We start from the raw sequence: 22,515 nt of genomic DNA on the forward strand, positions 1-22,515 counted from the left end.
CCCCGTAGAGTAACCTCCCCTTAATTTGGTTTAGATAACTGTAGCACTGTTGGGTTAAGACACTACCTTTTACCAGGTGAGCTCTTGTTATAGATCTGATGTCCACGGCTCAAATCCCATTCTAGTCTAACTGAATTTTTACACTCCAAACACTGTTGTTGATTATGTAACAGGAAAGAGGATTGTGTACATGTGCTTCCACCGGGGATCGAACCCTTGATCTCCAGGTTCCTAGTCAGACGCTCTACCACTGAGCTAAAGGGAAATTCCCTCTAGCTCATAGCTAGAAGGCGACCTTAATCATATGTACAATTAAAACCTGCCACAAGTATAATAATTTACATTTCATTTATTTGATCTTTGTTTAAATTTTCATAAAGTCCATCCGGGTATAGTTTTCTTGTCAGAACTCGAAGATAGCGTATGCCAGAATAAACAGTTTCCAATGTGAAGTTGAGTTTTTGGCAGTGGTACAGGAATCCTTAACTAAACATTTCTGAAATACTCCCATTCCATTTAAGCACATGTACAGTCTTATTAATAAATGTTGTCTTGAAGAATTTATAAATGGTTTAATTTATTTAATAAATGTATGTAGATTAAAATTTTGATGTACAATTTTTGTTTGTATGTGTTGTATTTTATTGATAATTATATAAGAATGAACAGATTTTATTGATCAGATAAAGGAGACACAATATGCTGTTTTCCAGTCTGTGTTGTTCTTATCTCACTTTTGAATCTATTTATGTCTGCTTCTATCTGCTTCTAAACGACCATATTTCTAAGCATCAAGTGAGCTTACCCGGTGGGCCAACATCCATGGTTTGTCAATCTGCTTCTAAATTACCATATTTCTAAGTACCTGGCCTTAAGGGGCAAGTGAGCTTATTCTGTGGGCCAACATCTATAGTTTGTCAATCTGCGATTCCGGTCTCCTGTACAAAATGCTAAATGCCTGTCATTGACTCGCTGAAAGCTTTTACCGATAAACCATTGTTTATATTGGATGGCACGGCAGCTCAGCGTGTCATATACCACTTTCAGGTAAGTACTCATAAGGCTAAAGGTCACAATGAGGTCAAATGTCAAATACATGGTTTGGGCCATTATTTATTACTTCTGACACGCTGAAGAAATCTTAATGAAATGTCAGGGATATATGAAGGATTGATAGAGGTGTTGCGTACCACATTTGGGTCAGTTCACCAAACATCAAAGTCACACTGAGGTCAAAAGTCGAATTCAATGTTCCATGCTTCATAAATTCATGAGTAGCTAGGCAAAGCTCTTGTAGCGAAACTAGAAACGGGTTGATCGTCGGCGACCAGGAAGCTCAATTGGTAGAGCATCTGTCTATAGTTTGGAGGGTCCCGGGTCTGAGATTCGGGCCTGACTGTGCATTTTTCGTCTCGGGATACAGTGGTTCCTGTAAACCGACCCTTGTGTAAAGTATTGGGTGTTTGTGCGCGTGGCAAGGGGATACTGTAGCCTGGGTTGTAAATAGCTGTGCCTTCGGTGGCGAAGACATGGAAAAAGGAGGAAGAATGTAACGAAACTGGACTGGGTCAATCGCCGGCGACCAGGTAGCTCAATTGGTAGAACATCCGTCTAGAGTTCGGAGGTTCACGTTTCCAACGCCAGTCTGGCGGTGCATTTCTCTTTCTCTTGTTACAGTAGTAAAACAACTCCTATTACAGAAGCATGGAGCAGTATATTGAGGTTTTACTACTTAAGTTAAACTCTATAACATTATATAGATATGCGTAGGATGACAGCAGTGTGTAGAGTTTGGGGTTGGTAGGACCGAGCTATCACCATATTTAGTTTTCTACGTACAACATTTAACATCCAGTAATATAAGCAATATGCTTTACTTGCACCCACAAACATTATTCCAGTCATGGTGAATTATTTGGGAGCAAAATCCATCAGTTTTTTTGTTTTTTTGTTGTATTAAGTGCTGTATACACCAGCATGCAATGATTGGTAGATGTAGAAAAACAACACCCACTCAGATAAGGTAAAACAAAAATGGCTACATTGTTCCAAGTAAGTTTTTAGGTCACCTGAGCTTTGCTCAAGTGACCTATTCTAATCGCTTTTTGTCCGTCGTCGTGCGTCGTGCGTAAACTTTTACATTTTCAACTTCTTCTCAAGAACCAGTGGATGGATTTTTTTCAAACTTGGTCAGAATCATCCTTGGTAGATGAGGCTTCAAAATTGTAAAATTGGGATTCCTACCCCAACCCCTGGGGCCAGGGCGGGGCCCCAAAGGGAAAATTAATCAATATTTCAAAAATCTTCTTCTCCAGACTCAGAGGTACTACAGTGATTTTCTCTACGTGGAAAGAAAGATCATCAGGGGCTTTACTTAAATTGTAAATTTCAGGACCCCCGAGCTATCCGTTCTCCCTTGGGGAGGGGGTAAAGTTTACTATAGTTTATATAGGGAAATAACACTTTTGGGTATATTTTGACAACTTTCTGTAGGAAATTATTTTTACTTGGTGAGAATTATCCTTGGAGGTAGATGGTTTCAAATTGTAAAATTGAGATTCCTACCCCGACCCCTGGGGCCAGGGCGGGGCCCCAAAGGGAAAATTAATCAATATTTCAAAAATCTTCTTCTCCAGACTCAGAGGTACTACAGTGATTTTCTTTACGTGGAAAGAAAGATCATCAGGGGCTTTATTTAAATTGAAAATATCAGGACCCCGAGCTATCCGTTCTCCCTTGGGGAGGGGGTAACGTTTAATATAGTTTATATAGGGAAATAACACTTTTCGGTATATATTTTATCCATTTTCAGCAGAAAATTACTCAAACTTAGTCAGAATCATCTTGGGTGAATGAGAGTATTACTTTGTAAAATTGGGATTCCTGCCCCATCCCCAGGGGCTAGGGCGGGGCCCCAAAGGGAACATTTACCAATATTTTCAAATTCTTATCCATTGATGACATGACAAGTATTGTATTTCACTTAGTTTACATGCTGATTTCCACATCACATCTAAACAATAAAATAAAGCTACCAGTACCTATGATATAACTCAGGTGACCGCTAAGGCCCTTGGGCCTCTTGTTTATCACCCTTGTTAGAGAAAGCGGGGATATACAGTTTGTGTCCCATTGGTCAGTCAGCCTGTTAACAGCACCTCTCCTAACCACTATAGCACATTGATTGATTTATACAGGTTTCAATTTCACACATACATTTGCTTGGGACAATTTTGAATATAGACATGATTGGTCAAGGGTCAAGGTCACTCTTATTATAAAGAGAATTCCACAGTAAAACCCCTTGCGTTTTTGTCATCAGTCTAGCGACCATATATCCATATGAAATTGTACAAAAGGTCACTTACTATAAATAGAATTTTATCATCACACTCTTTGTCATTAATCTAACTGCTATATTTCTTGACAGTGTTTTCGAAACTTCACAGAATATAAAATTTTGATAGATCGGGCCCCATAGGTGTCAACCTCTGATATACCAGGCCCCATAGGTGTCAGCCTCTGAAACCTGCCATGAGGGAGATCTTTCTCATTCCACATTTCCAATGAGGGAGACAGTGTTTTCGAAACTTCACAAAGTATAAAATTTTGATAGATCGGGCCCCATAGGTGTCAACCTCTGATATACCAGGCCCCATAGGTGTCAGCCTCTGAAACCTGCCATGAGAGAGATCTTCCTCATTCCACATTTCCAATGAGGGAGAAAATGTGTGAAACGCGACTGAAACTGCTTTGCTCAATTTATCTATCCCTTTTTATGTATCTAAATATCTCCAAAGGCATTCATTTGATTCAGACACTTATTATGATCATTACACATACCCTGCAGTAACAAGCTAAAAGGAGATCATTTGACCACAGGATTTGAGATTGTGTGAGTTAGGATTTGAATGAGGGAGTTTCAATGGAGATTGTTAAATTTTGGTCTAATAAGGGAGAGTTGATAGCTATGATATACTGTACCTTGGAAAATTTAAATATAGGCACTATCAGTTAAAGGTCAAGGTCAAGGTCACTGTTACTCCCCTTGTCGTCAGTCTAGTGACCGTATTTCCTGTCTTATTTCAGGCCCCTGGGGGTGCAGCCCCATAAATTTCATAAAGTCAGATCCCCATGTCCTAGTGATGTTCCAAGTCGAATTTGGTCAAAATTGGCCAAGTAGTTTTAAAGGTTTTTAGGGTGGGGTCAATATTGTATGTTATGGATCGTGGTATGTTTGAAACAGTTGAGATCCCCACCCCATAACCATATATAGCATTTCTGGGCATCAAGAGATAGACACAATCATGATGTAAAAATAGGCCCTGGGGTTTTTCCCCACCCCTAGGGACTTAGTTTCTGGGTTATATCTTTGAAACAGTTGAGATCCCCACCCGATAACCATATATAGCATTTCTGGGCATCAAGAGATAGACACAAGCATGATGTAAAAATAGGCCCCAGGGTCTTTCCCCACCCCTAGGGACTTAGTTTCTGGGTTATATCTTTGAAACAGTTGAGATCCCCACCCCATAACTGTATATAGCATTGCTGGGTATCAAGAGATAAACACAATCATGATGTAAAAATGGGCCCTAGGGTATTACCTCATCCCTAGGGACTTAGTTTCTGGGTTATATCTTTGAAACAGTTGAGACCCCCCACCCCATAACCACACATAAAATTGCTGGGCATAAAACTTCCAATACAGATATGCTACAGGGATTGGCCTTGGGGTCTGGCATATTCCCTTGAAACTCATTTTGCCATGATTGCTTAGATATCCAGGTGAGCGATTCAGGCCCTCTGGGCCTCTTGTTATAGACTCCGTGCCAAAGGCAAGGGGTCTATAAAAACCAATGGGGTCTATGAGCCGAATTTGTCGCCCTGACAATCTTTTGTTCATTTTCTTCTGCAAAGTTATAAGTCACTTTGTGAGTTTGAGTTATACTTGACTGCTACCAAAATAGCCCCTACCGGCCTATACCGGACACCGTTTCCGCAATATTTCGGACAATACAGAGCCATCTTTGTAATTAGCACCTTAGTGGCCAACTCATCGCCTGTTTCGTTGAATTTGCTTTCAATTTAGTAGGCAAGCTATTTACTGGAACACCTTCGAACACTTGTGTGAGTCGGATGCCATCTTTAATTGTTGTTATGAAGAGATATTCTAGTTTGAGTTATCTCCCCTCAGCAATGCAAGGTCTGTAGAAATATAGACCCTGGCAAGTTATCCAATCAGAAAGAGTGTTACATATTAGAAGGTTGACAAAGGGCCTTTTGCAACCAGCCAATATCTTTCTCAACTCCATGGGGAAGCATACAGCCCCCTGGGGGCTCAAACCCACATTTATACTAAATTGATTTCCCTTCTCCATAGAATCCATCGCCGGGCTCGTGACAGAAGGGTTGCGGGTTCGAGTCATGCCATATTATGGCACTGTGTTGTATCTTTGAGCAAGATACTTTACTCTGCTTGTTCCAGTCTACTCAACTGTAAATGATTACGTGGTTGAGCAGTGCTAGAATTGTAGAATGCTAGCTGCAACTTCAATTTTGCTAACATTTCCAGGTGAGTGATACAGGTCCTCTTGGCCTCTTGTTTTACTCCCGTACCAGTGTTAAGTGGAGATCACTCCGTCAAGGTTATCGTTAGGAAGGCACATCCTGGTTAATATAAATTTGCATAATATTTCATGACTTTTTCATCTAATCATCTGCATTTTTTTTTTACACATCATTGACTTGGTTTTGAATTCCTTACACAATACTTTTTCACAATCGAATGAATGAGAGAATAATCTCTTATCACAACACATCGAAAGCCACCAGCTTATTAGATCATAGAATTATTTATTAAAAATTTTAATGATTTTCACCCTGAACATTTTCAGTTCAACTTAAAACTTATGTGTTTTTGCTATTTTGCCCCCACCATCACCAGATAGTGGGCTATTCAAATGACCCTGTGTCCATGGTCGGTCGTGTGTCCGTCAATCCGTTATTCCGTCCGTCCTTAAACAATTCTTGTTAGTGCTATTTTTTCAGAAAGGACTGGAGGTATCTTTCTCGAATTTCACATTAAGGTTCCCCATGATCCCGAGTTATGCAAACCATTTTTTGGGACTGATAGCAAAACCAAGATGGCCGACAGCCAGTCATCTTGAATTTGAGAGTTAAAGTTTGTTATTGCTAGCTATTTCCCAGGACTTATTGAAAGGATCTTTCTCAGATTTCACATGAAGGTTCCCAATGATCCCTTAAGTTATGCATATCATGTTTTGGGACTGATCACAAAACCAAAATGGCCAACAGGTAGCCATCTTGAATTTAAGAGTAAAAGTTTGTTAGCACTGTTTTTCAGAAAGTTCTGGAGGGGGTCTTTCTCAAATTTTACATGAAAGTTTTGGTGGCCATCTTGAATTTGAGAATGAAAGTTTGTTAGCGTTATTTCTCAGAATGTTCTGGAGGGGTCTTTCTCAAATTTCACATGAAGGTTTCCAATGGTTCCTACTTTTGCTTTTTGAATCTTAGGGATGATTGGAAAACCAAGATGGCTGGCAGGTGGTCATATTGAATTTGGGAGCAAAAGTTTTTTAGCCCTGTTGCTCAAAACGTATTGGATGTATCTTTCTCAAATTTCACATAGGTTCCTCTTGTTCTTTGTTATGCATATGAAATCATATCCGCCTGGCCATCTTCTTACAGTTTAAGTTTGTTATCGCAATTTGTCAGAATTTACTGGGGGTAATTTTCTCAAATTTGATAGGTTAGGTTCCCCTTGGTCGTGAGTTGTGTATGTTCACTTTTGAGGTTGATAAAAAGGTTGATTAAAATGGCGGACAGGCAGATAAGAGAAAAGAAGAAAAAAGATCAAACTGACAAAGAACTAATGAAGATATGGTACAATGGTGGGTGCCAATGTTTTTAATGTATTTGTATCAAAATAAGACTAACAAGAACTGTATATATAGTGAGTAAACATAAAATTGGATCCTAGTTGCAGAGCCTGGAAACATCCTTATGTTATGTAAGTATGGCTTAGAGGTCTACTTGATGATAACATACCTTGACTGAGTGATCTCCCCTTAGCACGGGTACAGGAGTAAACAAAACACCCACGATCATTAAAAACGAGACATTACATGTAGGAAAGGTCGTTTTCTTAAATCATTATTAAGCCAATTAATATCAATACAAACAATAATGATGTTTAGCTCACCTGCCCGTAGCCTTTAAAACGCTACAAGTCCTGGAAAGCTGAGTGGATTTTAACTAAATTTGGCCTAAAGCATCCTTTTTTGTATAAACGGTGGGTGTCGCCCCCCTTGGGGCAGAGTAGCAGGGTCCAATGGGGGAAATAGAGGTAAAACTTTCAAAATTCTTCTTCTAGTGTAGGGATAAAGGGATTTATCTTAATATAGTCTGAAGCATCCTTGGGCCAAGGGGACTTAACTTTGTATAAACTGTGGGTGTTTTACCCCCTTTAAATATACATTATCATCAGGTAATTAAAACATTTGTTCAAAATGTCAAATTTAGAGAAAAAAATTGAAGTTATTTCAGAATTTAAAAGAACTTATAAACGATCGCGTTGTGGTTTATATTTAAATATCTTTATATTCCTGGATTGGATTTTGAGCCCGGGTCCGGGAACGGCGTGCAAAATTTCCCGGGGACCGACATATCCTGTTTTTAGTGCGTCCCAGTGGGTTTAAGACAAGATGGCTGCGTCCAGTAATGAGATATTTCCTCCGTCTACGATCGTGGGGTAAAAAGGAAATTGTAACTTTCAGGTGAGATGCACTGGTAATATATCCGCCCATTATCTTATTTGTTGCTGTTAATGAATTGTAAAATAAAATTGAAGGTCATAAACCATATGGTTTTGGCTAGCATTATATCTTACAGTTTGCAAATCATTAGCTGTTGAATGCTGTCGTCTGGACGTAAACAGGTTGGGCACAACGGCGCATATGGGTAATAATCCTGCATTTGGATAACAGTTACCCATTTGAGTAACAATTTTATTACTGAAATGGGGAGTAAAGTGAAATAAAAACACACAGAGTTCTTTTAAACACTTGGAGCAAAAGAGGGCGTCATTCTGTCAACTAAATCAAATAAATAACACAATTATCAATTCTGATGTCTAACTTTTTGTGAAAAGGACAAAACATATCACTGAATTTGTTCTCCATTGACTTCATTGTGTAGTCAATGGGACTATCCAATGCAAATGTGACAGGTGAGCATGATTTTTTTATGTGTTATTTATTTATAGCTACTCTACAACACACTATAAGCAATGGAGTTGAAACTGAATTTACGTATTTTTGTACACAATTGTACCTCATTGTATTTTTTATTTGATTATGTTGAAAGAATGACGCCCTGTTTTGTTCATAATGTGTAACAGAACTTTGTGTGTTTTTATTCCACTTTATTAACCATTTCAGTAATAAAATTATTACTGAAATGGGTAACTGTTACCCGAATGCAGGATTATTACCCATATGCGCCGTTGTGCCCAACCTGGTAAAGTGCAGAACTCGATTCCCGTCCCATTCCGACTCAAACCATATTCGGGTAATGGTTATAATATAATTATTCATATACAATTTTTAATAATCGCTGGCTCGTGATCACTCAATCTAGATCTATACGTGGTGGTATTTGTTCCGGGTTGTTACATGTGAATCTAGGAGAAACATCATTCCTACAGGGTCACATCATTGTAAGTAATAATTGTGACAGAATAAGAAATATAAACTCAAACATGCACAGTCAAATGTTTGTGTCAGTTGCATTGTTATTTATAAAAAAAACTGTTAGGAGACCGAAGTGCAGATATACTTTAAATTTGCTTAAAGCTGACGGTGCATGTTACATGTAAAGCTTTCAATTGAGATTAAACAATTATATCTGGTTTTGAGATGTCATTGACTTTCTCTTCAGGCTGTCGTATCTAAGGAAGTGCCAAAATTTTAGAATGTACTTGCTTGGTAATTAGGAATAGGGGCCTGACGCAGGGTATAAAAAGAGCATATACCTGCCAAACTGGTAGACACGCCCTCCTTAACTTCCGTGCCGTACTAGACATTTTTGATACAATTACGACTGGCGACAAACCAAACACTGTGACTTACCAACCATTCGGACCAAGGAGCCGTCTCCCAAAATTTCATTACAATTATAAGGATAGGATATATAGTATACATGTAGGTGATTCTATCTCGGACTGGAAAAACCTCCCACCAGACCTGGTGTCATCTGATGGAGTACTATAAAGTTTGCTCATTTAACTGACCTTGACCTACTTTCAAGGTCACAAGTGTCAATTATGTTAAAAATTTTAAACAAATATTTTCCAAGAACCATTTGGACTAGAGTCATGATTCCTGAGTATGTTATGTAGACTAGCAGTGCAAATATTTTTCTCAATAACAGTATAAGGTCAAAGTTCAACTTTCAGTGCAAGTTTGGGATCAAAGGTCAACATGAGTAAAAGACTTTAACAATTTTCTTCTCAAGTTCCATAAGTCCCAGGGTCATGATATTTGGCCAGTACATGTAGGTACCTGGGATGGAGTGCTATGAAGTTTCCTCATTAAAATTACCTTGACCTTTTTTCAAGGTCACATGGGTCAATTATGTTAAAAACTTCAAACAAAAATATCCTAAAAACCATTATGGACTAGAGTCATGATACTTGGTTATGTTATGTAGACCAGCTGTGTGAATTGTTTTCTTTATTACAGTAATGAGGTCAGAGGTCAACTTTAAGTGCAAGTCGGGAGCCAAAGGTTAATGAGGGTTAAAAGATTCAAAATTAAAATTTGAAATTTCAAACAACAAAATCTTCAGAACCCTTTAAGAGATGTTAAAATGTCTTGTGTTCTAGTTACCAAATTTGGTCTTAAGTTACCTATATGTCAGTTCATGTAACAAAAGAAACAGGTGAGCGATAGGTACCTAGGTACATTATTTCTTGGTCATAACTTTGAAATGGTTGAGATCCCCAATCCAAAGCCATATATACCATTGCCGGCGATAAAGGACAAGGTGAGCGATGCAGGCCCTCTGGGGATATTGTTTATAAATAAATTGCAACATATACCAGGTTATATAAGCTAGGAACAGGAGAGCTACTGTATAGTTTATATTCAGGGGTTAATATTTCGCTGTTTTCCAGAACAGTGGGGATTCCTTTCCACGAAATATGGTCTGGAAGAAATATCTCGCTCTCAAGGATACCTTTATATTTGGGTGATGAGATATATTTTAGGTACAATTGTGAAAATAAAGTAAAATACAATATTGATTTGTTGCTTTATCTCAATTATTTGGCACTAAACAGATTTGTGTGTCTGTATAGATATAATTTATAAATACTCAAAGACAAGGTAACCCATGGTGTCAGTATTCATTGGGTATTTTGTTTATTTCGTGCTATCTTTGGTGACTGTGAAAATAATGAAATAAAGTTTCATGTGAATATTACTATAACTAGTTAACTATACAATAGTTATGATTACAAAAGTACTCCGAACGTAATAGCATAACTTACTTTCCATGACATGAAAAGGACAGATAGCTTCTAAAAATAGAAATTTATTTTAGGTCACCCGAGTCCCTCAGGTGACCTTATGTAATCACCTTTCGTCCATCGTGCATAAACAGTCACATTTTTCGACTTGTCCTCAGAAACCGCCAGTCAGATTTTGGTCAAACTTGGTGGTAATCATCAGTCTTGGGTAAGGATCAGCATTTATACTCAAGGACTGACACCCCAGGGGGCTGAGTTATTTATAAAGGGTCAGTGAGGGCAATTTCTGCAAAAAAAACATCTCTTCTGAAACCTAAAAGTGGATTTGACAAACATTTCATTAAATAATCCATAGATGCTGAGGATCAGAATATAAACTAGAGAAAGGGATGACGCCCTAGGGGGCTGAGGGGTGAGGCCATACAGGGTCACAGTGTGCAAACTCTTCAAAAAACATCTCTGATGAAACTTACTGGTGGATTTTGATCAACATTCATGAAATATTCCTTAGATACTGAGGATCAGTATATATTTACACTCAAGAAGGGGCTGACACCCCAGGGGGCTGAGGGATAAAACCATAAGAGGTCACCAAGTTCAAAGTCATGAACAATTATGTTTTTGACTTCTCATAATTATCAACTTGCAGTGAGGATCATTATCTATGCTTGGGGCTGATGATTCCCCAGGGGGTGAGGGGCAGGGCTATAAAGGATCATTATCTATACTCAGGACTGATTCCCAAGGGGGCTGAGGGGTGGGGCTATAAAGGGTCATTATCTTTACTCAGGGCTGATTCCACAGGGGGCTGAGGGGCAGGGCTATAAAGGGTCATTATCTTTACTCAGGGCTGATTCTTCAGGGAGCTGAGGGGAGGGCTATTAAGGATCATTATCTATACTTGGGACTGGTTCTCAAGGGGGTTGAGGGGCAGGTTGAGGATCATTATCTATACTTTGTCTGATTCCAAGGGGGCTGAAGGGCAAGGTGAGGATCATTATACTCAGGGCTGATCCACAGGGGGTTGAAGGGCAGGGTGAGGATCATTATCTATACTTTGGCTGATTCCCCAGGGGGCTGAGGGGCTGGGTGAGGATCATTATCTTTACTCGGGGCTGATTCCCCAGGGGACTGAGGGGCTGGGGCTATTCATGCAGGGTCATTGAGTGCAGGATCAGAATTTATACTGAAGAAAGGGATGACACCCCCGGGGAGGGGCTCATAGGGAGGATAGTTAGTGCTGTACCTTCAAAAAATACATTTTAAGATTTTGTCTCAAAAACTGTCTGTCAGAGTTTTATGAAACTGGTGGTCACAGAGTGCAAAATGTTCAGAAAATATATTTATGGAAACTTATGGGTGGATTTCAAACAATATTCAAATTGATTATCATTTGTCAACCTAACTCAGGAGGCTGTTAAGGCCCCAGGGCCTCGTGTTACCCCTGCTCAACGAGTTGGCGGGGGATATAGAAATGGTGTGTGTCCATCCATGCACTTTATTAAGAAGAATTGCTCTTATCTCCATGCGAGGTTAAGAAGAATTGCTCTTATCTCCATGCGAGGTTAAGAAGAATTGCTCTTATCTCCATGCGAGGTTAAGAAGAATTACTCTCATCTCTATCTTACCTACTACAAGTGCTATGATGATTATACTTGCATCAATTGTGTATCTAGTGTTCCTCTCTGAATGCATATTGCGGATGCTGATTTTGACCTGTATTTTATGCTTTATGTTTTTATAATGACTTGTGTACTGCGAGCGGGGGATAACGATGACAGCTTCTTCTTGTTCTAATTAGCGTTAATAACACATTAAGTCAAGGAGTGACTTTTTGCCGAAATTGTAAAACCTGTGGATTTTGTTAAAGTCTTTTTCAAACTAACCAGTATATCAGCAAATGATAAGAAGTTGCTGCCATGCTTTTATATTGGTATTACGAGAAGCAATCATATTACCAAGTACATAATAGATACATTTGGAAGACAAAAACAATGTATTTTAGCTTTTCACTGCAGTTTCGAGTCCCCCATATAATAAGGTAGACTAGTTTCTTCTGGGTAAGGTGAGGAGTAGTATTGGGTGAGGGCCTAGTGAGTTGTAAAAACTCATGCCCAATCCCTTTGACTGTTTTATGTCAATTAAATATGTTGGAATGAACGAATACATATCATCAAATTTTTAGGATCGCTCGGCCAAGTAACTAATGCTGTTATTCTTCTTGGATCTATTAACATGAAACATGCGTTAGTGTTGTATTAAACTCATTCCTTTTGCTTCATTTGAATTTTCTTGAATATCATTTACCTTAAAATATTTCATTTTGGTTACCACCATTGTAGGAGACAAAAGTTCTGTCAATAAAGCGCCTTTACTGTCAGGATATATAGACATCTCCTGTCCAACACCAACACAGAGGCTTTGTTCGCAGTGGTAAGTTTATATTGGCAACACTTTGATCTCCAGGTGCGATCATATGTATATGTACCACTTCACTATAGCCTTGTTTCTTTATGTTTCAGATAAATGGCAACATTTTCCAAGAATATGAATTGCACATTTTTCAAATAAGTTGGTCTCAACTGTAATACACAAATATCCAAGGACGAGTTTGGAAAAGCAGAACATTTCTTCATGTACTGGCAAAAAATATGTGATTTCTGCAAGGAAAGCTTAACGATTCCTATATCAGTATGCATGCAGCAGAACCAAATGTGCCTGGTGACATTGGTCTTGGCCAATCAGCTGACATTAACAAACCTGAAGAAAAGCCAACTGTTGTTGATGTCTCTTGTAGAGAGTTAGATCAGTCTGACGACGGTATACAAAAACAACCGACATTCAAATGCGATGTTTGTGGAAATGAGTACAGTGCCGCATCCAGGCTTCAGAAACATCTCAAGAAACATACTGCAGGGTACAAACCCTTTACTTGTGAAATATGTGGTTGGAAGTTTAGTCGGGCCTATCATCTCAAAACACACAGCAGTATACATACAGGAGAGAAACCATTTAAATGTGATATATGTGGTAAAGATTTCAGACAAGCTTTTCATTTACAAATGCATATCAGGACACATACAGGAGAGAAGCCATACACCTGTGATTTCTGTGGGAAAAGGTTTAGTAGTACATCAGATCAAAAGAAACACCTCAGGACACATGCCGGAGAAGAACAAAATATGTTCAAACCAGAAATTTGTGTTAAAGAAGTTAGTGATTCACCTCAGACGGAGGTTCGCGTTAGAACATGTATAAGCAAGAGTCCAAGGATGTCTGAAGTGTACAATACAGGGTTTCACCAATCAACTGACATGAAAAGGCCAACAAAGAGTCAAACCAGAGAAAAGCAAACTGTTGTTGATGTCTCTTGTAGGGAGTTAAATCAGGCAGAGGAAATAAAAATACAACTGCCATTCAAATGTGATGTTTGTGGAAATGAGTACAGTGCCTCATCTAGGCTGCAGAAACATCTTAAGAAACATACTGCAGGGTACAAACCCTTTACCTGTGAAATCTGTGGTTGGAAGTTTAGTCGGGCCTATCATCTCAAAACACACAGCAGTATACATACAGGAGAGAAACCATTTAAATGTGGTGTGTGCGGTAAAGATTTCAGACAGGCTTTTCATCTTCAGGTTCATATCAGGACACATACAGGAGAGAAGCCATACACGTGTGATTTCTGTGGGAAAGGGTTTAATAATACATCAGATCAAAAGAGACACCTTAGAGTTCATACAGGAGAGAAACCGTTTAATTGTGATATTTGTGGTAAGGGTTTCAGTGTATCAATAAGTCTCCAGGCTCATCTACAGAAGCATATGGGGGAAAAGCCACATAAGTGTGATATATGTGGCAAGGCCTTTAGTGTCTCAGCCTACCTACAGGCACACCTTAAGATTCATACAGGCATGGAACCAAACAATTACACAGATAATGCGGGTAACTGTGAGTTTAATGACTCCTCTCAACTAGACATGTACACCAGGACTCATACAGGCCAGGAACCAAACATGTACACGTGTGATGTCAGTGATAAAGAGTTTAGTGACTCCTCTCAGCTAGAGGTACACACCAAAACACACAAAGACGAGGAACCAAACATTTACACGCGTGATGTCTGTGATAAAGAGGTTAGTGACTTATCTCGGCTTGAGGGACACACCAAAACACACAAAGACGAGGAACCAAACATTTACACGTGTGATGTCTGTGATAAAGAGATTAGTGACTCCTCTCAGCTAGAGGTACACACCAGGACACATACAGGCCAGGAACCAAACTTTTACACCTGTGATGTCTGTGATAAAGAGTTTAGTGACTTATCTCGGCTTGAGGTACACACCAAAACACACAAAGACGAGGAACCAAACATTTACACGCGTGATGTCTGTGATAAAGAGTTTAGTAACTTCTCTCAGCTAGAGGTACACACCAAAACACATGGCGTGGAACCAAACTTGAATACTTATGAAGTCTGTGATCAAGAGTTTAGCGACTCGCCTCAGCTAGACATGTACACCTGTGATGAAGAATCCAGTGACCTGTCTGGACTACAGGTACACGTCAGCACCCATAAAGACAGGGGACCAACCATGTCTCAGTTCTGTAACCAATCAATTTACTCGGAAGTACCGACGTGGTGTCAAGCTGGAGTAAACGGCACTGTTTCCGGTGTCTGTGTCAGTGAGTTTGATCAATCCGAGGCTATACAAAAACAACCGACATTCAAATGCGATGTTTGTGGAAATGAGTACAGTGCCGCATCTAGGCTTCAAAAACATCTCAGGAAACATACTGCAGGGTACAAACCCTTTACCTGTGAAATCTGTGGTTGGAAGTTTAGTCGGGCCTATCATCTCAAAACACACAGCAGTATACATACAGGAGAGAAACCATTTAAATGTGGTGTGTGCGGTAAAGATTTCAGACAGGCTTTTCATCTTCAGGTTCATATCAGGACACATACAGGAGAGAAGCCATACACGTGTGATTTCTGTGGGAAAGGGTTTAATAATACATCAGATCAAAAGAAACACCTCAGAGTTCATACAGGAGAGAAGCCGTTTAATTGTGATATTTGTGGTAAGGGTTTTAGTGTATCAGTGAGCCTACAGACGCATCTCAAAATACATACAGGAGAGACGCCATACAAGTGTGATGTCTGTGGTAAGGGGTTCAGTATCTCGGCTAACTTACAGACACACCTCAAGACACACACAGGAGAGAAACCGTTCAAATGTGATGTCTGTGGCAAGGGATTTATTCGAGCGTCTTCCCTGCGGAGGCACCTCCTTACCCATACAGGGGAGAATCCTTTTGAGTGTAAAATATGCGGTGAGGGTTTTAATAAGACATATGACCAAAGGAGACATCTACAGATGCACAAAAGAGAGAAGCCATTTATGTGTGAAGTCTGCGGTAAGGGATATGTTCATGAATCTAGCTTCAGAAAACATATTGGGACACATAGAATGGAGAACGTATACAATAGTGATAGTAGAGACGTCTCATAAGCAGGAACTGACGTCATTAGGAACTCTACCTTATTAATACATATATATGTAGCGGTAAAAAGTTTTAAACGTCCATGTGATGGTAAAAAATATATATAAAATATAACACTATAAACAAAAGACTAAATTTCGCTTGCACTCTCGCCCATTTTGGGGCTCTTCAGGCAATTTGAATTTAGTGGCACATGTAAAATCTGTTCTTAAATTCATACTGTATCTTGCCATTTCATTCTCATCTCTACTCTGCAAAAAAAGAAATCTTGACGCTTCCTCGCTGATTACCTCTAAATCGGTGAAAATAGAACAAAGCTTGGTAACAAAATCGTTCAACGTGAAAGTTTATAGGGATCTTATTATAACTCTTCATGCGTTTTCACAAATAGATAACTAGTAAAGTACACAAGTGACTAGTGAAAAACGTAAAATATATTTTTCTATCACTACGTGATGGCTGAAAATTAAACTCATAAGAAAATATCACAAATATGAATGTTCTTTTATGCGATGACAGTCACGAGCTCGGAGGGTAAGGGTTCACGTTGTTGACGTACTCCATGCGGGAGCATGTTTACACTTCGGAAGTACTATAGCTTAGTATCTTGCTTGTGTTTGATTAGTCTGACAAGATTTGAAAGCTTTTGTTGAATCGTCTGAATCGAACTGGGACAATGTTCGACCATATGCAAAGCGGCAGACTCCGTGTAACGACTGCTTTTGAAGAACACCGGATATGGCTTTTGAATTTACGTATTTACATTGTTCCTGCGGGTAAAACGGCAAGGACTTTATTTGGTCGTCGTGTTTCTGCCAACACTCTAAGAAATCGCTTGAACACAACCCGATTAAAAGCCTGGCACCCTTACAAAGGGCCAATATTGACACAATGTCAATAACCGTCATTACACACCATCGAGGGGTATACGCCAATGAAACATGGCTCTTTTCACAGATGGATTCAGATTCTGCTTGGCAGACGGTGATTGGAGTTTCTGGGGACGTCGGGGTGAGCGCTTTGTTAATTGCTGTAACATTGACCAAACCAAAAGTACCAAACTTGCTGTATTGCCAGGGACTTTGAATCGAGGAGACGAAAGATTGAGACTGGTAGTTCTCCCAGTTAGCGCTGACCTTTTTTTTATACAACAACGCGCCAATGCATACCAGTTGCGTCCCCAGAATTATTCTGCAGCAAAACAATGTTCATGTGTTGGATTGGACATCTAAATCACTGGTCATGTTGCAACTAGAGCCCTTTTGACGTGTTAGGAAGCGCAAATTGCAGCAGCTGGCAGATGAAAGTGTTGACAGATAATGGGACATCATCTCTGCTCTCCTTATCCGCCGGTTTACAAAATCAAAAGGATAACGCTGCAAACGATAGTCATATACGCGGTATTAAAACGTGTGACTTCGGAAACTCAACTTGCCCTGCGGTAACGTCTAATAACATCAATTGTTAAATAGTGCAGGATTTTTTTTCTTGTTTTATGACAATTTAATAATAATAATGTTCTTCTCGTCTTAAAATAGTGTTTACCTGTTCTTTTTGCTGAGTATATTAGCTACACAAATTGTAATCAGTTCTCAAAATGGGTGTCCGGTATAATTGTTTCCCCTTCAGCTTTTAAAGTCATGAAATCATAATACTGTCGTTAACTTAAGCTACAATCAAAATTTTTTTTTGTTTTTAGCTCACCTGCCCAAAGAGCTTATATGCCGTGATGCGGCATCCCGTCGCCCGTCCGTCCGTCCGTCTTCAACTTTTCCATTAAAACTACTTCCTCTCAACAACCAAAAGGCCCAGGGTACTAATATTGGGCCTGTAGCATGCTGGGATTAAGGGCGACCAAGTTTGTTCAAATGAATGACCTTGACCCACTTTCAAGGTCACAGGGGTCAAATGTCTTAAAAATCTTCAAACTACTTCTCAATAACCAAAAGGCCCAGGGTACTGATATTTGGCCTGTAGCATGCTGGGATGAAGGGCTACCAAGTTTGTTCAAATGAATGACCTTGACTTATATTCATAGTCACAGGGGTCAAATATGTTTAAAACCTTAAAACAATGTCTTTTGAATAACCGAGAGGCATATGGTGCTTATATATGGACAGTAACATGCTGGGCTGAAGGGCTACCAAGTTTGTTCAAATAAATGACCTTGACTTATATTCAAGATCACAGGGGTCAAATATGCTAAAACCTTTAAAACAACTTCTGAATAACCAAGAGGCCTAGGGGATGATATTATGCCAGTAACATGCTGGGATGAAGGGCTACCAAGTTTAAAAACTGTACAAATGGTGACTCCCCCATAATGTCATGACCATTGATACAGTTGCTGGGTATGAAGTTACTAAGGTTTGTTCCATGGTCAGGCCATAATATGTGTTATAGTTAGATAAAGGCCAAGATATTCTCAAAATAATCACATATACAAATGCTGAACATGCTTGGGTCTGGCCCTGGTCCCTTGAAATTTTATGATCGAGTCATTCCATGAATATAATTGAAATTCCTACTCATTACCAGACATACTTAAGCAATGAATGTTTACGCAAATGTGGTTATGGTCCTATAACACGCATTGCTATTGATGCAAAATTATCGAGTTTTATGTAAGTTTGTCAGCAATAGAAATGTGTGTTATAGGACCATACTAATATTTACTAAAATATTCATATCTTATATATACTGAACAAAAAAAGAAACGCACAAAGTTCCCCCCTGCAGTACACCTTAGCTGTAAGGAAATAATGGAATATTTGGTCAGGTATTACACCAAGAACAATCTCCCTTCTCAACAATCTACCCTAAAATCAACCAAGCGTGACGATGTCATTGTGTGACTTTGAGAGCTTCTTTAGTCCAAATCACGCGGCGTGATCAAGCCAAGCCGGAGTTTTTCAAACAAATAATCTCAATGGATACTCTAGGTTCAGCCACATTAATTTTCCACGTTGGCATTTTGATTTCGCCATTGACTGAGATGCCACGCTTAACGCAATTTCAGAGGGGTAGAACAATTGCGATGTTGATGGATGATCATAGCCAAACTGCTGTCGCACGGCAGTTTGGTGTTGGCCCGTGTACAATTAACCGTCTCTGTACACGTTTCCGTGCTACTGGGTTAGTTTCCGATCGTCCCAGGAGCGGTCGTCCGCGTGTAACGACCGCACGAAAAGACGGGGCGATTCAATTGTCGCACTTGCGCAACAGATTCAAGACTGCTGTATAGACTGCGTCGCACACCTTAGGTATTCATGGCAGACCCATTAGTCCTCAAACTGCCAGGAACCGCTTGCGTGCCGAGAGAATCATTGCGCGCGGACCTTATGTCGGGCCACCTCTGACACCACGGAGGCGGCAAGTGCGTCTTGACTGGATGCGCGTCTTGACTGGATGCGCAGACATGGCCTGAATAGGTTTTGGATGCGTCGATGGAGGCGTGTGATGTTCACCGACGAGTCTAGATTCTGTCGGTATCGCTCAGACGGAGGAAAAAGGGTTTATCGCAGACGCGGTGAGCGTTTCGCCGACGCATACATGGTTGAATGCGATAGATTCGATGGGGCTTCTGTAATGGTTTGGGGAGGCATCTCACATGGAGTAAAATCCCCCTTAGTGGTCCTGGATCAAAACCTCAATGCCGTTCGATACAGAGACCAAATCCTCCAACCACATGTCCTTCCACTTCTCAGACGTCATAACCTAATTTTCCAGCAAGACAATGCTCGACCGCATGTTGCCAGAGTCTGTCGTGTATTTCTCACGGCAAACAACGTTCAGCCTCTGGAATGGCCCCCATTTAGCCCCGACATGTCTCCCATTGAGCATCTGTGGGATGAGCTGGACAGGCGTATTAGGAAACGTCAAAACCCCCCAACTAACCGCGCCCAATTGATCGCAGCATGAACACAAGAATGGAACAACATTCCCTTAAGGCGAATAAATGTTCTCATGAATTCAATGCATAGGAGAATCCGTGCAGGGATTCGTGCAAAAGGTGCCCACACCAGGTACCGAAGTGTCATTTTGTTTTTCGCGGGTATCACACTTTGAGTAACTACTGATGACACGAGTGACGTCACACAGACTTTTTGTCTACAGTATACAAGTCACAATACCAAATGTTGTTATAGTTACATAACAACATTTGCCTTCTCAATGAATTACAATGGATGGATGCATAGCAAATGTAAATGTATTTTTTTGATAGGAATAAAAAGACATACAAAAATGCTGTGGATCAGGAACAGCGTTTAGGTCCACCCTTGCCTTTAGGATCTGACGTTTGTTTGCACTTTACGGTTTCTAACAGCTTTGGCCAATTCTAAGGACGGGCCAGGTTTTGGTGGTCGAGGAAACCCAGAGTATTCAGAGAAGAACTAAAAAAACTGCAGTCAGTACCTGGCGACTACAGCGGCGACCCTGTTGGGGAGGCCTAGCGATGGTACATGTAGCTGGTCAAATGCCTTTAACACTCGGCAAAGGTATTAAGTCATTTGGTCATAATATAAAAACGAATTTGATCACCACCATGTAACAATATATCCAATTACATATCCCCAAAAAATGTATAAATATTTGCAATGCGGATTGACCTCATGGTCAAACCCAGCCCCCGGAAACTTTGTCACTGGGTGCCATAACACAGAAATGGTCAAGATCCCAAGCCCAAGAACCACATATTCAGTTGATGGGCATGAAGAGACAAATGCAATCGTGTTATCAGAATTTGTGCCAGGATCTGTGCGAAGCTGATCGTTGAGGAATTACGATCTGGCGCTATCCCCTAGAATATTTACTAGTACACATTTGCTTGGATTGGCGAGACGATAATCATAATATGTCCCTGTGAGTTTGTCCTTCGGTCATAATTTTAGTCACTACACTGTTCGTTTACATCCTCGTCCTGAGACACACTCTATCATGCTACCATGCTGTGTAAGCCTGGAGTTATATCCTCACCCACAGTTGCATTACTTCATTATTAATCACAATATGTTTTGTACGATTGCTAAATCATCCAGGCAAGCAATACATGTAATTTGGACCTCTTATCAATATTTTCCTTATTCTATCGATTTCAAGATAAAATATGTTAGCATTCCGATTTCTCGTTTTTCTTCGTCTTCTCTTCTTCTTCTTCTTCTGGTGAACTTGAAGCTGTGATACGATACAGTGTATACTGGCCAGGTTTTATTACATAGTTGACTCGTAGCTGTCTTCTTACAATACAAGTTTGATGTCTGTCAACAATCTTAAAATCAATATCATATTTATTTTCGACTTTGTAACAAAAAATAAATAAAATATGACTGTATCCTCTCTGTACGTGGTTTGATAGAATATACCGGGACATTTTCGCCCGGTGAAGCTTTCGCTCTTCGTCTATGCAATCAATTTTCGCCCAGTGTTTATTTTGCCCTTTTCATTTAATTACAATGTTTACTATGCTGATTACGTTCGTTTGCTGTAAAGATAAATTCGCCCTCATCAAAGAGAACGAAAAGGGCGAATATTACACCGTATACAGTATAATAGGGGACACACATAGACAGTTACTATGCAACCAATTGAGTGGTCGTCGTTCGGCAATGTACCGCAGACATGTAAACATTTTAACATCTGACCATTTATTCATGACTGTCCGTACACGAGATAAAATTATCTCCCAACCAAAAAAAACCCAGTACCACAGGGCCATGAGGAATTGTTACAGCTATATATTTGGACCCAAACTAAGGTGTTTAGTAATTTTACACAGGGGTTTAGATCTACTTTCGATAAAATTACACACACACGCACACACACACACGCACACACACACGCACGCACACACACACACACACACACACACACACACACACACACCATGTTTATATAAATGAGAAGGCCCACCTTACTTTCTTGCATTAAAAGCAACATTTCTAGTTGATGAACGAAAAGATGGTAAGAACCGTTAAAAAGAAGGATAAGTTTTATTTAAAAAACTTACTATAAGAACGTAAAATGTATTCTCCTTCCATCGAACACACGACATTTCTGAGTTTCAAATTTCTCGCAATCATCGTGCCACTTTTTGGAATATTAATGAAGTTGACGTCAGACTCGTGCCGAAATAAACGGTTGAACCGGTCGGACCATAGTTATTCGTTTATGAGATAAGGTCGGACCTAGCAATATGATGCTGCTTTCAGGCGAGCCTTGCAAGGCCTGCATACACATTTGCAGGTCCGCCAGTATTTATACCCGAAATGGTTACATTTAAAAACGGACAAACCATTTGTTCCGTATAAACACACAGGCCCTTGGTTAGCTGGAAACAACAAAATGGCTGCGCTTCCAGTCTACCACACCAAGGGTCTCGGCACGAGGCTGACGTCAACCTCATTAGTATTTAAAAACTAAAGTGGCACGATGACTTCGATAATCCTGTGACC

The 22,515-nt window shown here is 39.9% G+C and overlaps 1 protein-coding gene across 1 annotated transcript in view; it reads left to right on the plus strand.

Moving 5' to 3' along the window:
* LOC110456966 (zinc finger protein 721-like) overlaps positions 1 to 17,598 on the plus strand; it is a 34,199-nt gene extending 16,601 nt beyond the window's left edge. The window contains exons 4-6 of the mRNA XM_021508035.1: positions 11,524 to 11,588; positions 13,220 to 14,570; positions 14,751 to 17,598. Coding sequence (XP_021363710.1) covers positions 11,524 to 11,588; positions 13,220 to 14,570; positions 14,751 to 16,071 — 2,737 coding nt within the window. The 3' untranslated portion in view covers positions 16,072 to 17,598. The remainder of the gene's footprint in view (positions 1 to 11,523; positions 11,589 to 13,219; positions 14,571 to 14,750) is intronic.
* Positions 17,599 to 22,515: the final 4,917 nt, after the last annotated feature.

This window comes from Mizuhopecten yessoensis, unplaced genomic scaffold (genome assembly GCF_002113885.1).
Source record: "Mizuhopecten yessoensis strain PY_sf001 unplaced genomic scaffold, ASM211388v2 scaffold8989, whole genome shotgun sequence".
Lineage (NCBI taxonomy): Eukaryota > Metazoa > Mollusca > Bivalvia > Pectinida > Pectinidae > Mizuhopecten > Mizuhopecten yessoensis.